General features: G+C 34.3%; 2 protein-coding genes and 1 long non-coding RNA gene across 5 annotated transcripts; 1 reads left to right on the top strand and 2 right to left on the bottom strand.

Moving 5' to 3' along the window:
* Positions 1-407: 407 nt before the first annotated feature.
* Positions 408-5609, top strand: LOC111365242 (sulfoquinovosyl transferase SQD2-like). The gene is made up of 11 exons (XM_022985659.1): positions 408-969; positions 2211-2277; positions 2604-2674; positions 2856-2973; positions 3104-3177; positions 3287-3342; positions 3431-3514; positions 3731-3818; positions 3902-3979; positions 4117-4173; positions 4805-5609. The coding sequence occupies exons 1-11, from the start codon at positions 617-619 to the stop codon at positions 5301-5303; spliced, it is 1545 nt and encodes a 514-aa protein (XP_022841427.1). The 5' UTR covers positions 408-616; the 3' UTR covers positions 5304-5609.
* A 2672-nt stretch (positions 5610-8281) lies between these two features.
* Positions 8282-10858, bottom strand: LOC111365240 (transcription factor DIVARICATA-like). Of its 2 annotated transcripts, none has more exons than XM_022985658.1 (3): positions 10742-10858; positions 10007-10417; positions 8282-9232 (listed from the first exon to the last, which is right to left on the bottom strand). In XM_022985658.1, exons 2-3 carry the CDS (start codon positions 10411-10413, stop codon positions 8701-8703), a joined length of 939 nt encoding a protein of 312 aa, XP_022841426.1. In that variant the 5' UTR covers positions 10414-10417; positions 10742-10858; the 3' UTR covers positions 8282-8700. The 2 variants fall into 2 exon arrangements, with proteins under 2 accessions (XP_022841426.1, XP_022841425.1); XM_022985657.1 differs by having other exon boundaries at positions 8282-8656; positions 8690-9232; positions 10007-10854.
* A 4349-nt stretch (positions 10859-15207) lies between these two features.
* Positions 15208-15903, bottom strand: LOC111365829. Of its 2 annotated transcripts, none has more exons than XR_002697497.1 (2): positions 15803-15903; positions 15208-15499 (listed from the first exon to the last, which is right to left on the bottom strand). It is a non-coding gene; the product is annotated as an uncharacterized LOC111365829 (long non-coding RNA). The 2 variants fall into 2 exon arrangements; XR_002697498.1 differs by lacking the exon at positions 15803-15903 and adding an exon at positions 15606-15636.
* Positions 15904-16000: the final 97 nt, after the last annotated feature.

Raw genomic sequence — 16000 nt, 5'->3', positions numbered from 1 at the left:
CCTACACTAAACGCGTATTGCAGGTAATAAAGCATTACGAAATGTTTCCAAGTGACACTTTTTTATCATCTCTTACAAAACGAAGGATAAAGAATCAAACAACAAGAATTTCCTCAAATTCATGGAGATTAAAATCAAATTTTAAATAAAAATTAATGAAATATATATTTGAAAAGGTACGAATATAATGAAATATGTGACTGATATTAATTATTAATTTAGATTATTACGGTATAATTATTATTTGTTTAAAAGAGAAAGTATTGTGAATGCATATATGAAGAAATCTGCTTGCATTATCAGAATGACTGACCCCACAAGAATGCCATGTTTGATGCATCCTCCGCAAAATGGAGGCTGCAGCATATACCCTCAACATCTTCAAATTATTCCCTAATTCCACTCTTCTGTATCTCTAAAAACTAAAGAGAATTTCCAATGGAGAGCCTACTTTCATGGCCCCTCAGATTCCCTTTCTCTCTCTTCCAACTCTACACGGCCCCTCCTCCTACTCGCAATAATATAATTTAATTCTCAATCCCTAAAAGACTCAATTAAATCCTGTCTTCCAAATCACCACGCCATATATTTAATATCATCTAACCAAGCCACCATCATGTCCACTTCTTCTCTCTCTATAAATCCTGCTCTCTCTCCTTTATTCTCAGCATCTGCTTCTTCTTGTTCCTCATCTTATAAAGTTTCTGGCTTTTATAGAGAAACAAAACCCATAAGTATAATTTGTGGTAAAGCTCGATCTTTGGAGTGCAATCTGCTTAAAAGTAGTAGAAGGTTGAGAATATTTAAATCTAGACAAAGACTCTTTATTGCAGCTACCAATAGAGACAAGATGACTCTTACAGAGTACAGAGAAGAGGAAGAAGAAGAGAACCCTCCTCCTTTGCTTGAATCTGAGATGAATTCTAGACCTAGGAGGATTGCTCTCTTTGTTGAGCCTTCTCCCTTCGCGTGAGTCTTTGATTTTGACTATTTTCATTTGCACATTTCTGGCACGTTTGGTGAGTGGGATTGAAGAAGGAAAAGATGCTCAAATATGATTTATTATAATGTCTAGTCCCGTCTAATACTGCATCTGTCAAGCACCTATTTCATGTTTAATGACTCATAGTGTTCTAGCGGGCAAGACTGTCTGATCTTTTTGTTGTTTGAGATTTTCTTGATAGTGCTTGCTTCTTTCTTTTTGATGAATTCATCTTGATGTGAGTTAAACTATGAAGCTAATTGTCTTTGATTTGATTTTACATACGGAGAGAAAGGGAACATTAGTATCAATTGGAGGATTTTGGTTCAAAATGCATTATTAACATGATTGTTTTAATTAATTTTCATTCATATTTAATTGTACCTATGCTTTGAGCCAGCTGTTACTGACTTGGAATTGATTAGAGGTCATTTAGGACAATAATTTCTTGACATTAACTTATAGTTGTTAACAGCTGAAGTTGAAAGGGTTTATTCCTTTAGGATAGCTGGCATCTTCAACACTTTGATAATAATGATTTGTGTATATATTAAGCTACTATGAAACATAATTGCAAGAAAATAATTTAAATTTTTCTATGAGGTGCCACATTTTATTATTTAACATGGAAATCTTTTTCATTTCAATCTTTCCTAAGAATTTTTTTGTAGTTTTCTTGAAGTTGGATGCTTATGACTTGATTATGTATTAGGTTTTCGTTTGGGCTGTGTGCTAATGTTTATGCTGTAAACCAAATTAATCATCTTTTCAAAAAGCTATTTACATCATTTTTATTTTTATTTTTTATCTATATTTAACTGTCAAACTGTCTATAGTTCATTGTTATGGTACACAAACACAGAAAGTGTGTTCATTTTGTCTGTTAGCTGGCTGGCTATAACACTTGTAGGGTCGAGTAAACAACTTGCAAACCATCATTTAGTTTTTTTCTTCAAGACTTTGATTTGTTTGTCTTAATCCATTTGTGCAACTCTCGTCAATCATCTTTATTAAACATTTGGTTTTCTTGCCAGATATGTGAGTGACTCGATTTGCAGGTCTCAATCAGTTATCTTCAGATTTTGCCCTTTCTATGCGTTTCATGTTTGTTTCCTGGGAATATTTTGTCCAGATGTCTTTCCAGTGTCTCTGATTTCATACATTCTCCTTCTTTTGCTAGATAAATGTATATTATAGTGATTGATTGTTCTTTTCAAAATGTATGCAGTTATGTCTCCGGATATAAGAACAGGTTCCAGAATTTCATTAAATATCTACGTGAAATGGGGGATGAGGTATGTTTTCTTTGCATTTTCATCGATACTACTTGCAATAAACTAGAGATATCTTTATTTTTGTAGCTCTCCAAAATTGAACTTAATGTTTTAATAAGTTATGAATGGTCATATTTAGATAATGGTACTAATTTTCATTTTTAGTTATTTAGGTCTGAAGAATTATTTTGTTAATTCGTATTTTGAAAGGAGTGATCCGTATCTAAGTAAAAATGTTAAAATGAATTACTATTCATGGTAGCTATATTGAAGTGTGCGTTTGAGCACTTTCTGTGGGTGTTTCCACACAATTAATCTCTGTTCTTACATGTAAATGTTGGATGCAGGTGATGGTTGTGACAACACATGAAGGAGTGCCGGATGAATTTTATGGAGCAAAATTGATCGGCTCGCGCAGGTTAGTTCGTATGGTTTCTTTTTTGACGAGCAATGGCATTACATCACTCATTTTTCATAATTAACCAAACTATGGGATGGCCGAATCACGTGGTCTGAAGTGTTATAGCTTGTATTGCTTGGCTACTTGTCTATTTACTACCTTTCTTTTATAAGCTAACAGTTTTTAACTCTCTTGGCAGCTTCCCGTGTCCCTGGTACCAAAAGGTACCCCTATCTCTGGCCCTCAGCCCAAGAATAATCTCAGCAGTTGCCGAATTCAAGCCTGACATTATACATGCATCATCTCCTGGTATTATGGTGTGTTTTCATCAGCTTCTTTTGTTACTTCTTCCTTTTAGACAAATATTTTATACGTTTCTTAGTAAAAATCTTCCTAAAAGGAAAACCAGCCCATGTTGCTTTGTTTAATAATCTATTTGCATTCCAGGTCTTTGGTGCTCTCATTATTGCAAAATTACTGTCTGTGCCAATAGTGATGTCATATCACACCCATGTTCCTGTGTAAGTTGAAATTCTTTGATTCCCTCATTAATTATTTTTCTTCTTTATATCTGTATATTGACATTCAGCAACTTTGTAATGTTGGCTCATTATGGTTCTACTCATGCAGATACATACCGAGATACACCTTCAGTTGGCTGGTCCAACCGATGTGGATGGTTATAAGTATGAGATGCTTTTCCTTCCTCTCATAATTCAATATTTAAATTTTGGTGTAGTCGAAGATAATAAATGTTTAATGATGTTTCTCCAGAATTTCTTCATCGAGCTGCTGATCTTACACTAGTGCCTTCTGCTGCCATTGGGAAGGATCTTGAAGCTGCTAGGGTGACAGCAGGTGAAAATTGAAACTAAAATCTTGAATCCAATTGATTAGTGCCTAGAATCAATATATCACAGCCTCACTGTTCTGTGTGAAAAGATACCTGTTTTTCCAAAGATCCCAATAAAATTTCACTTTATTTTACATAGTTCTCAGACATTGTGTTTCATGGCAATTTGTGTGTCTCTGGAGCAGTTTGAATATTATTTTATCTCCTTTTCATATATTCAGCTAACAGGATACGTCTATGGAATAAGGGTGTTGATTCTGAAAGCTTCCATCCCCATTTTAGATCCCATGAAATGCGAGTAAGATTAAGGTAAACAACTGCTGCTTCTGTGCTATTTTCACAACTTCGTAGTTGGCTTCAACTTTGCTTGACAAAATTTCATTCTTGATTAGCAATGGAGAACCCGACAGACCATTGATAGTCCACGTAGGGCGGCTTGGAGTTGAGAAGAGCTTGGAATTCCTCAAAAGGTATTTGGTTTTCTGATTTTGGGCAGGACCTTTGCTCATAGAAGTCTCCCCGAGTGTAGTAGTTAATTTACCACTGACTTCTGTGATTGATATATAGTTAATTTACCACTGACTTCTGTGATTGATATATGGAACAGTGTCATGGATAGGCTTCCAGAAGCTCGGATTGCTTTTATTGGGGATGGTCCGTATAGGTGAGATGCAATAACTTTTAGCTGCTTTTGTTCTGAAATCAATGCTTCAAATTATATTTTCTATCTAGCTAAAGAATTCATTATTAAATGGGATAGTTAATTGGATTAACCATCTATGAAATCCTTATATGGTTGTGAATTGTTTGCTTTGATGATTTTGTAAATTTACACTTTTATCATTTAATCACGAGTAGTCAACAGCATTTCAAATTCTGATGGTGGTACCGAAGCTCATTAACTGGTTGGACCACAAGGGATAGGGGAAAAGATGGACACTGGTGGTTTGTTTGGTAGGAATCACTGGATAGTTCTGGACAGCATTAAGGAAGAAAATAAGCTAAAATTTTGTCTTCACTAAATTGTCAAGTCTTGTCCAGTATTGTTAATCGAATATGCACTGAACGGGCATCGAAGGTCCTCGTGATTTTGAGATTAGTAACTACATTATGAATCCACAAGGCATGTCTGTTTCTGTTTTTGCTTGGATTTGTTCTGCCAGGACAATACAAACAACTAACCATTATATACTGTTAAATGAGGAGAAGTATTAATATAGCACGAATGTACTAGTATTTGTTCCTGACTAAAGATGACCCACAAATATATTAATTGCACGTTGTTTCTTTGTTAGAGAGGAACTGGAGAGGATGTTCTCTGGCATGCCTGCAGTATTCACAGGAATGTTACAAGGAGAGGAGCTATCACAGGCATATGCTAGCGGAGATGTTTTTGTTATGCCTTCAGAATCCGAGACACTTGGACTTGTCGTTTTGGAGGCCATGTCATCAGGACTTCCCGTGGTGGCCGCTCGTGCTGGAGGAATCCCTGATATCATTCCTGAAGAACAGCAGGGTAAAACTGGTTATTTGTTCATTCCTGGAGACCTCGACGACTGCTTGAACAAACTGAAACCCCTTTTGCACGATCAAGAACTTCGAGAAACTATTGGGAAAGCAGCACGTGTTGAAATGGAGAAGTATGATTGGAGGGCAGCCACACGGAAGATACGTAACGAACAATATAATGCTGCGATTTGGTTCTGGCGTAAGAAGAGAGCCCAGTTCTTACGGCCATTCCAGTGGTTTTTTAAGCGCATGTTCCAGCCTCAGGCCCGTGCAATTGAATTATAAGTGATTCATTCTATTTGCTGGATAGTGAAAATCATATAATTGGATTGTCTGAAAAACAGGTATCTGGATTGTACCATATTTGACCTTGAAGAATGGTCGGCCATTGTCTTATTGATACATTGGATTGATTTAGATGTAATTTCAGAGTGTAATTTAACGGGGAAAAAAAAGATTAAAAAAAAAAGAAAAAGTTGCTAGCTTGGTTGTGCTGTTTCTTCTATATACTTGAATTGTTCTGCCTTTTGTACTTGGTGAAATCAACTTATATATAAAGTTTCTTTGTAAAGAGGTCTGATTCTTCATTTATATTCCACACAATTTACCTGCAAGGGTTAAAGGTGAAATCTCTTTTTCTTGCTATAAATTTCGTGGGAATGTTTCAGAACTTGAGAAGACCTTAATCTCTTGTTCTCGTCAGTTATAATGTCATGTGGACTCATATTAACTAGTTATCTCTACCTTCCTCTTTACATGATAGAATGCTAACTAGAATTTTATATCTCAATGATAATTGAAGACGATCTTGGGATCCAGATATTTCTCCATTTGACTCGAATGCTCCGAAAAAACTCTAGATAAAGAAAGGTAGATCAAAATGTGGAACCCGTGATTTTTTCTTCAGACAATGACATTGCACGAACCGGTAGGACATAGATGGTTTATATGTTATAGCATTTCAACTTTGAGTCTACATTCATGTTGGTCATTTTTCAGTACTTCGGCTTTATTATTGGTGATGCTCAACCGACAAATAGGGGACCATAGGGACATCATTTATTAATAACCATAGCGTACCTTCTTCAACTAATCTTTAGTTCAGTTAATATCTACAAATTACAATGGTTGTTATCGAACATGAATGGCCATCAGCTGTCAATGCTATACAAGACTCCCTCATTGTATCCACTCGATCAAAACAAAAATCCAATCACAGGTCAGATAATTGGCCAAGTCGGAGAATCTCTATCGACAATGGATCTTCGAGGAGTAAGTATACATTTTGTTGTCTACTATCTCTCGAAAAGAAGTGGACAGCACAAGTAGTCGATGAGATTTTATACATCCTTACAACTGAATTATATGAACTTTTACCATTAGCAACTTTAGATTTTTCATACTAATATTTGCTACATAAATCTACAATCTGTTTTATATGTTAGTTTATGCAAATGATGATTTTATATTAAAAGATTATGTGCTCATTCTTGGTTCTTTCCACCTTTACTTTTTCTACCCACCTAGTTTTTTCATATGTATTTCGGGTAAAGCGTGTTTTCTGTAGATTTTAAAAGATGTTCTTGTTCATAATACGAATGCATCTTGATAGCACTCATTAAAAGACGGAAAGATATATCGAAACTAACATAACTCGTAATATATATCAGGGATTCTCATATAGATAAGTGCAGCATCAATATCTTCTAGTTTTATCTTTTTATAGCCAATTAGTTTAAGCTCGAAATTTAGTTATGCAAGTACAAAAACAATGGAACTCAGTAGAAATCACTTCAATACTCTCTAAATGCTAACAAAAGTCTTTGTTAATGAATCTAGATAAGTATAGAAATCAAATCACTAGTATATGGAATAATAAAAAATAATTTATATCTATATAGAACTAAGAACTTTTACTTTATACTACAAAGATGGGGGGGGGGGGGGGGGGTTGTATATCACATTTGAATAAAGTAGTAAAAGTGATCCAATATGCAACTTGCAAAAAGGTGATTCTTTGACAAGAAATAGTGGGGGTTAGTTTGTCAATTACCAAAAAGTTTCTTGTTGCCTTAAAATTTGAATTCTTTGGTTAGTGGGTGGGACCAAAAATAGTATGCAAAAATAATGTAGGTGGACAACGAGTCCTTTTCATGACTGTCCTGGCAACAGTAATGGTTGCAAATACCACCAGTTAGCAAACAACATGAGAAAGTGGTAAGATTATTTTCAATAAAGAACATACTATTCAACAATGGGAACTCTTGCAATAATTTTCTTTGTTTTTTTTTTTTTTTTAAAGAGTGATTTGACTTCAATAGAACGCGCGGAAGAGAGAGATTTATCAATAGTACTAACATGGCATTGATTCGAATATTCAAATAGATCTAGATGAACAAAAGTGAATGATAAAAAGCAATTCCCGATGGTCAAATTTGGTCAGGTGATTACAAAGGAAGCGAGAAAAATCATTGTCTTGCTGAGTTGGAAACATTGGAAAAGTAGTGTAACTGTATGGTATAAGACCTCTAGTAATATTGGGATCGAGAAAATTTATTATTTTGGAAGGATTATTAATTTATTAATTCATTGTATGAAGTCACTTTTAGTCAACGCTACCAAAATATGATAAATATCGAGTACCTCTTGAATCATTCTAGTGCAACTGATAAATAATGGAGCGGGCCAGCCTATTGTCGAAGAGATTACTGAATACGTATACAAAGGATGTAATGACTTAGATGATGACTCACAAGTTGGATTAAGCATATGGCAATATGCCAATTTGTCCCACTTGTATTCACAATTTCCCATCATGGAACATAGAAATTTCTATATATTGTGCCACTGCCGTCAAATCCTCCATCCCCTCAGTTACTGTTGTTGAATTTACATCGAAACAAATAAGTATATTTTGTATAACAATTTAAAATTTTGAAACCAGAAAGTTCAATATAGTATAACATAAGTTCACGACTCGTCACTATTTATTTGTCAAAATTTATAAATGTGAGACCCGTGATAAAAAGTGCGTTGCATAGTTGAGAGGCAAATGTTTATAAAAAGTTTAAATTATAAATAGAAGAAATGAGTGATGAACAAGTGGAAAATATTCGCGGATCCCATGAAATTATAGATAAAAAGTGATTTAATTGATTATAAATAGGTTATAAACATTACCAAGCAAAATTGAATAAATATTTTTGCTCGAATAACTTAACCGTTTAAACAAGGTATGTAGCCACTCTATTCGAGAAATAGCATTCAGCACATAATAGTTCAAGACTAGCATAAATTATTTATAACCAAAAAGCTAATAATACAGAGGGATCTTGAACACAAGTAGGAAGTATAACAAAGTTTCTAGATGGACAACTTGTACCTCAATTATTTTCAATAAATATACTGAAAAATTATGTAAGAACTTCTCTTGATTCTTTTTTATATACCTTTTGGCTCTAAACTCATTTCCAAAGAACCTTTTTTCTTGACAATGTAACACTCTTGATGCGGCATCTAGTCATAGTACAATTCCCCGTCGTCGGAATGAACCTTTCATTGATATGTTAAAATCTTGTTCATTGTACTATTAAATCATATTGCATACCAAACATATTCAGAGTGCATCACTTGCTAACGTGTCGTGCGTCTTGTGCTAGTTTCTGAGTAACATCAGCTAACTTTAGCCTTCATAAACACCTTCACATGATGTCGAATAACTCTGTACTTGGTTTCTATCTGCATTGTGAAATCGCTCATGTGGGGTAGGCGGCATTCGGAAAACTGTACCGTGATGTCCTAACTCGAGTACACAGGGACTAATACTTTGCATGTGATGGTTACGCTGATTTAGTACTGCAAACGAAGGTGTGCCTGGAAGATGTGTTGTGATTAGGCTGTTATTCGGTAAGTTGGACGCTTTTGTCCCTCCTTCATTTGGCTGATTAGAGTCTATATTCTGTTGAAAGTGCCTAACCAAGGTAGATTTATCCGGTGCATGAGGTCTATCTGTGTCTGATTTCACTTCTATAAGATTGACGGTTGTGATATCATGTATACTCGATCTTTTCTTATCCTTCCTTCCGGAAAGCTGTCTGATGAAGTACTTCTGAGCATGACTAGCAACCTGAGTCGGAGTTCTCGTTGTTACAAAATTGCGAGAGATATTTCTCCAGTCTCCTCTTCCATACTTTTTCAGCCCCAACAGAAATTGCCTGAGGTTTCACCATCAATAGATAACATCACCACTAGAAAGAGAAGAATAAAATGAGAAAAAACATGATGTCCATGTTAGTTTTATAATACAGGCTTGGACTCGACAGACTGAACATCTTTTTCTTTCATAGTTCTTGTTTGAGCCCCATTTTTGGGTCAAAATGTATTTTAATATAGTGTTTTTGTTTCAGAATGTGTGGCTAAAAAGTAATGAAGAGTTTTAAATTTACCCGTAAAATTATTTTATTAGATAATGTATGATTGAAAATGAATTTTAAAAAAACGAGTTTTTGGAAGAATGGGATCAATCTTAGGCTTCATATTGTATAAGGCAGTTCATTGTACTTTAGATTTTCCAAAATAAAGACTGTAATGTGAGGATTTCTCAACTCTATTTTGTACTATAACGGCGTTAAACTAGAGTAACATTTCAAATAATACGCTGTAACAAAAATACGGATTTGAGGGTTTTAGACTAGATAGTTTAACATAGCATTAAAGCAAACAAAAATCTTGAGTTAATTCAAGTATCCCAGTCACAAACCAGTTACAAAGAGTTTTAAAACATTTAGACCAGGTGATTTAACATGGTATTGGACCAGGCAAAGATCTCAAGTTGAACTCAACAGCACCCAAAAATGCAAATTATGTACACTTCTGTTCTTTTGATGAAAAAGTAGATTGGATGTGTTGAAGATCGAATTTAAAATAAAATTGTATTTCCGCTCAAGCAGTTTCTAAACGTTTAGACGAAGTGATTCAACACAAATTACCTGTGCTCTTCTTGGGTCCATGGCACGCCCTTTTTCCTTTCATGTTCCGAAGATCGAGCAGACGAGTTCCGACTACAGGCTACACCTTTTCTCAACCCATCATAGCCTAGGCTATTCACCCAGTCCATTGTCAAAGAATCATTGGTGTAACCTGGTATTGGTATTAGCCCTGCTTCTATATCACTAACATCTTCTACCAATTTCATATACTGTTTGATCACATCACTTACAGTCTTTCCCGGGATCATGGCTGCCACATTGTACCATCTATCTGGAGTATCTTTGTCAAATAATGCAAGAGCATTCTCAAACCTTTTGTTCTCTTCTGGAGTCCACTTTGTCACCTTACTATCTTGAAACATCCAATTTGATGTACTGACACGTGATGCAGGAGACAAAAACCCCATTCCTCTGTTCATTGTATCTGGGCATGAGTTAGTCAAGTTTCTGAAAAACCTCGGTAGCAAAAGACTTGACTAGATAGGGAGGAAATATATAGAAGGTGAAAGTTTCTTATGAAGGAATAGCATTAGATCGGATCAAGAAGCATTGGAATAGAATCTGATTGCACCGTACTGAACAGTATTATAAAAAAAGATAATTATGGAGTTATATCCAGTAGTGCATACCGAATATTATGCCCTGTATGTTACTTGAGAGGAAGTGAAGAATCAAGAACATAATTTTCCTAAAGCCCGAAGAAAATTCAGGGATTGTTGAAAGAGTAGAACTTACTCGAGGATGATGGTTTTGAAATTCTTGAACACACACACAGAAATTTGTGGCTGCTTTTCTTCAATAGAGAGAGAAAGAGATAGATACAGAGAGAGAGAGAGACTAAAGTAGAATGATAAAATCCAACCCAATTACTGAGTTTATAGAGATAATCATGCAATATGTACATTTTATTTTACATCATTTTTTACATCGCGTCACATGACAACACATGATTGGACAATTTTTTATTTATTTTTAATAAAAAAGACAATTTCCCACTCAATTCTTTTTGAGTTCCAATAGAGTGTACACAAAGATATCAATCAAAAGATATACATTAGCATTATTCTTATGGGTTGTGCTTGTATACAGCAAGAGTGACAGCCCCTTACATGATAGGGTTGTACAAGCAGAATAACCCTATTCTTATAGTGATGAATCATCCATGTTATTTCAGTTAAGTTGGTTAAGAGAGAATGATCTTTTAGCGAAGAAAACAGTGTTATAGGCTTAAACAGAAAAAGAGGGTTCCAACACATAAAATTTGTAGAGAAATGATTGGCTGCAAGGTGTCCGGGACAGCAGGTGAAGAAAATAATAGAGAGAGAAGGTGAACGGTTGTGCCTAATCAAAAAAGTAAAAGGACAAACTGTCACTAGGATACTAAGATCAATTATTCTAGACGGACAGGGCCGACATAGCGCTGTCCGTCCAGCACGATTCATACCAGATGCATATATATGGGCCATTTTGTAATTTAATTAATTAAAGGGGAGAAAGTTGTGCTCGTGACTTTTTGAGGAAAATTCTGATCGTACAGCACAAGTCACAGGGGGACACCTGTCCCCCTTGTTTGCCCATGATTTTTTCTCCTGTACGTATAGTGCAGTCCACATTAAGAAATGCCCCTCAATTATTTATCAATAGAATCGTGCTATATACACCATATTAGTTGACAATTTAGATTGACAGATCCTGTTTGTTTTTCATTCTTTAATCAAAAAAATAAAAAATATGACATTTATTCATCTCATCAAGTTACCATTTTTTACTTCATCTCTCTTGTGTGGATCTTATAATGACTATATTTTTTATTCTCATTTTTATAAGAATGAAAATCAAACAGGGGCTCAATATTATCATATTCATTTATTTTAAAAAATTATTTTCTATATTATAGGTTTGAATTTTGACAACACATGATTGTCATCCAATGTTGTAAATCATGTTTGTACACTTAGCTTTATTCTTATAAAAAATGCTAGATGTACACTCGAAGTGTATATTTTGCTTGACATTTGACGTGCTGTAAAAAAATGATTAGAGGGAAAATTAATATTATTATTTTTAATTGTCAAACTTGATGTACACAAAAGTGTATACCAAGCAGAATTGTAAAAAATATATTACCCTCGTACATATATAATGAAAAATGCTAAATGACCCGCAGCGATGACCCCATGGATGACCGCACACTCACAATCGAAGCGTGGGTCCCGTGTGAGAAAAAAAATATTTTCCCCCTCCTGTGTGTGTATTATGTCAACCGCACGGTTCGTCTAGCATGGTTCATATATAATTGTGTGGTTTTACTTTTGTTTTCTCATTACAAGGACCAATAATATGGGATAATAAGAAGTTATATACTTCTAAACATCTTGGATAATAAGTTGATAAGTAGAAGGTCTTGTTTCATGACATTGCTTTTTGAGAAGTCAAAAGAAGTTTTTAAAATTCAAAAATTATTTTTGGATCTGTTTGCAGCTCTTTCGGAAGAGAGAGCTTCTAAATTTTGGGAGAGTTGACAAAAATTAGTTTGCAATATTTTGGTTGGGACAATGGGGGGTGGATGCAGAGTGGGGTTTGGTTTATGGCCTCATGGGAAAAAAATATTTTTTAAATATTAATTAAAATAATTTTCTCATAAAAACTCTTTTAGGGTAAAATAATAAAAGTAAAAACAGAAACAGAAACCCTATTAAGCGTGCACTAAAGCTCTACATAATCTGCAGATTAGTGAAAGTACAATGTGCCAAATATTAACACATGTATTGTTGTACGAGATAGATGTCAGGCAGAAAAAGGTTTTGGTTTCAATAATTGATTGTTAGCATAAAATAATGTTTTTATTTTTGTTCAATTTCCCAAGTTTTTAGCCACGCGTGAACCCAATAAATAAAAGAACCTTGCTTTGATAGTTGGTGAATTATTGACACACATGAGAGAAGAAAAGGGTTCGTTTGCAGGTAAATACCTCTTTCGAATCTATAAGATTTTTTTATTGTCTGCTGAATTTAAACCTTTGTTTGTCAATCATTATATTACACTTTATCACATTATTTTTTCTACGGTTCTTATTTTTAATCACATATTTTTCGTTAAAATAATATTACACATAAATCAAAAAAATTTCTTTTTTTTTTAACCACTCATTTCAACATCAATCAATATTCCATAATACACTTTTTAAAATTAAATGGCACAAACAAGCCCTAAATAAAAAGATTCAGTCAAAGCTTTGCAAGGAAGCAAAGCGACCTTTATTGATACTTGGTTCAATGTCTTATAGGACTATCTCTTATTCATTCTTGAGATTGTTTTGTAGAAAAAAAAACCCTTTAATTGCTGTTTGGAAAATGATGCTTCTGGATCAAACTGAGCATTTGACCCCTTTTCAAGATTTTCTCATATGATACTTTTATGCTCACTTTTATGGACTTGCCACAGAAGATGTAGAATAGGGATGTGAACGAATTGGATCAGGGCGACTTGACTGTTGAGGTTTGAAGCTAGGGCGCGGTCCGAACAAAAAATGGTTTGAACTTTTTTTACCCGAGCTGAGCCAAAGCTCATAGAAAAATTTGGGTTCGGCTCGGGCCTTATCGAGCGATCCCAAACCGACTCAATTATTTATTTGTTTATTTATTTTTGTGATATGCAGTTGCTAGCTGCCTGAAGAGGCTTAGTTCAGGCAGGCTGCTTGCAAAGGCCCTATGACACAAGCCACGAGCTAGCTTAGGCTAGGGTCATCACCCTAAAATAGCCTCGGCCCTAGCTGCGAGTCTAATTGACTCTGACTTTTTATTGGTTGAACCGTGGGTCTGTTTGAGTCGTGGAGTTGGATCGACATTCCTAATGAGGGAAGATGACAATTTTGATTCTGCTTAAAATCCACAAAAGTATCCCATTACTTATAATAATTAAAAATTTAGCATTATTCGAAATAGCTGATATTCTTATATCACTTTTTCTTTTTGAGAAAATGTTGAATATAACATATCCCAGTGGAGACTTTCCACGAATAGAAAGATTCTTATTTACCACATTTTCCAAAAACTGCACAATTAGATATAGAGAGGGGTTTGGGGTTGGGTCGTACAGGTTGTGACCCATTAAATTAGTTGTTAGTGGCATCCATTATCCAATTCGAAGAATAATTGTGGCACTTCAACCAGTTGTGACCAATCAATTTTCTAGACGTGTTCTCTACCTTTTTCTATGTTAATAGTAGAATTGATTTTCATCTCATAGGCTAAACAAGATGCCCCTTTAGCCCCATTTCATCTCATCAAATTAAATTACTTTTTTCTCTCTTTTATTTTCAACCACGTAATCTTTAATAAAATAATATTATACATAAATCGAAAAAAATTCATTCTTTTACAGTCATTCATTTTTTTTAAAAATACCGTTCCTTTCGTTATAATCAAAATTAATTGGGGCCAAGTAACTTAAAAAGGATTCACAAGAGTCAATACGTAACTATCATCTAATTCTAAAGTGTTCACTTGGTCGAAAACATCTTCATCAATAAGGGTGGAGTTATGTGAAGACTAAAGGAAGCAAAGCAACCTTTATTGATACTTAATTTAATGTCTTATAAGACCATCTCTTGTTTAGGGATGGCAATGTTGTGGGTTCAGGGCGGAACTGGCCTTGTCAGGCATTTTACTACCCCATTACCCGTTTAAGACGGGGTGAGACAGGGCATTTGCCCCGTTTATTTTTTTTATGTTTTTGATAATTCATTTTATTGTTTCTATTCATTAAAGTGAGACAAAAATATGTTATTAAATGTTTTAATTTATGTATTTATTATTAAAAGTTAAATTATTCGAATATATTTGGTAAATTAAGATCTTTATTGTTTATCATATTTTTTAGATAATATTAGTTGTCATATTCTATTAAAATTAATAAAATTTCGTGAAGTTTTTCATTTAAATTATTGATTTCTTTAAAAAAACAAAATTAAACGGGCTAGTCCCCTGTGCCCCCATACCCTCCCTTGGGAGGAATCTCCCTCATGGGTATTGGGTATGATGAATTTTTTTTTGCTATCCCTTGTTGCATGATTATTTCAAGAATTTCTCATATGATACTTTTATTGTAACACCCCGAATTCTCTAGCAACCCGGAACGTTACCAAACGTGAATTGATTAATAAAGTGCTTGAGGCAAATACATTTTAATATAATGAGGAATTCAGTAAAAATTGAACAACCTTAACAAAAGGTAAATTAAATTAAATAACATATGCGGAACAATTTGGAATCATATCTTTTATCAAACATTAATAAAAGTAGTTCTAACAAATAATAAAATAGGACTAATTGAAAGTTATGACGTGACTCACAATTGAGTCTAAATATAAAAATAATAATAATCAACTGTTATTAAATATTCTAGTGTTTCTAAAAATTAAAGTACTTCATGAAGGAGATCCATTGGTCCAATATGCATCCATCCACCGCCGTCCAGCATACTAATTTCTACCTGAAAATTGTAAATAGAGAGGGATGAGTATAACGAATTATACTCAATGAGATGCTTGCTATTCCACATTCAAATCAAACGTGAAATTATGCATAAATTCTCTTACCAACATAACATGAGAATTATCACACCATGACAAATGATAATTCAAGCAAGCGCTGCAAATAACGTGAAGGCTAAATTGTGCCTTAAACTGTATCATGATTTCTCCCAAAGGAGCTCTGAACTGAAGTAATTAAATCCATACATAACAACGTATTTGAAAAGATGTGGACAAACCACTAATAGCACTGAGCATCTCACCTTTTGAAGATGAACGTGGAAAACAAAATTGCTGAAAACGCGATTCTTTATTGAAATTCCAAAGCCTTAAAAAGCCTTAATAATATGGAGAAATATTTTGAAGAGGAGGAGAGAATAAAGACGCGCAGAAGAAGAATGAGAAATTAATGACTGAATGCTTGAGGCTTAGTGCTATATTTATACTAAACCACGGTGTAG

This window comes from Olea europaea, chromosome 17, assembly GCF_002742605.1.
Source record: "Olea europaea var. sylvestris chromosome 17, O_europaea_v1, whole genome shotgun sequence".
Classification (NCBI taxonomy): domain Eukaryota; kingdom Viridiplantae; phylum Streptophyta; class Magnoliopsida; order Lamiales; family Oleaceae; genus Olea; species Olea europaea.
This window is presented reverse-complemented; position numbering and strand designations above follow the sequence as displayed.

What these genes read in the sequence shown, in the direction of transcription:
- LOC111365242 (XM_022985659.1), top strand. Translation starts at nt 617, where the DNA reads ATGTCCACTTCTTCTCTCTCTATAAATCCTGCTCTCTCTCCTTTATTC. An exon ending in TACGTGAAATGGGGGATGAG is followed by an intron (nt 2,278 to 2,603) that starts GTATGTTTTCTT and finishes TGTTGGATGCAG; the next exon opens with GTGATGGTTGTGACAACACA. An exon ending in TATCACACCCATGTTCCTGT is followed by an intron (nt 3,178 to 3,286) that starts GTAAGTTGAAAT and finishes CTACTCATGCAG; the next exon opens with ATACATACCGAGATACACCT.
- LOC111365240 (XM_022985657.1), bottom strand. Translation starts at nt 10,425, where the DNA reads ATGAACAGAGGAATGGGGTTTTTGTCTCCTGCATCACGTGTCAGTACA. An exon ending in TGGACCCAAGAAGAGCACAG is followed by an intron (nt 9,233 to 10,006) that starts GTAATTTGTGTT and finishes GTGAAACCTCAG; the next exon opens with GCAATTTCTGTTGGGGCTGA.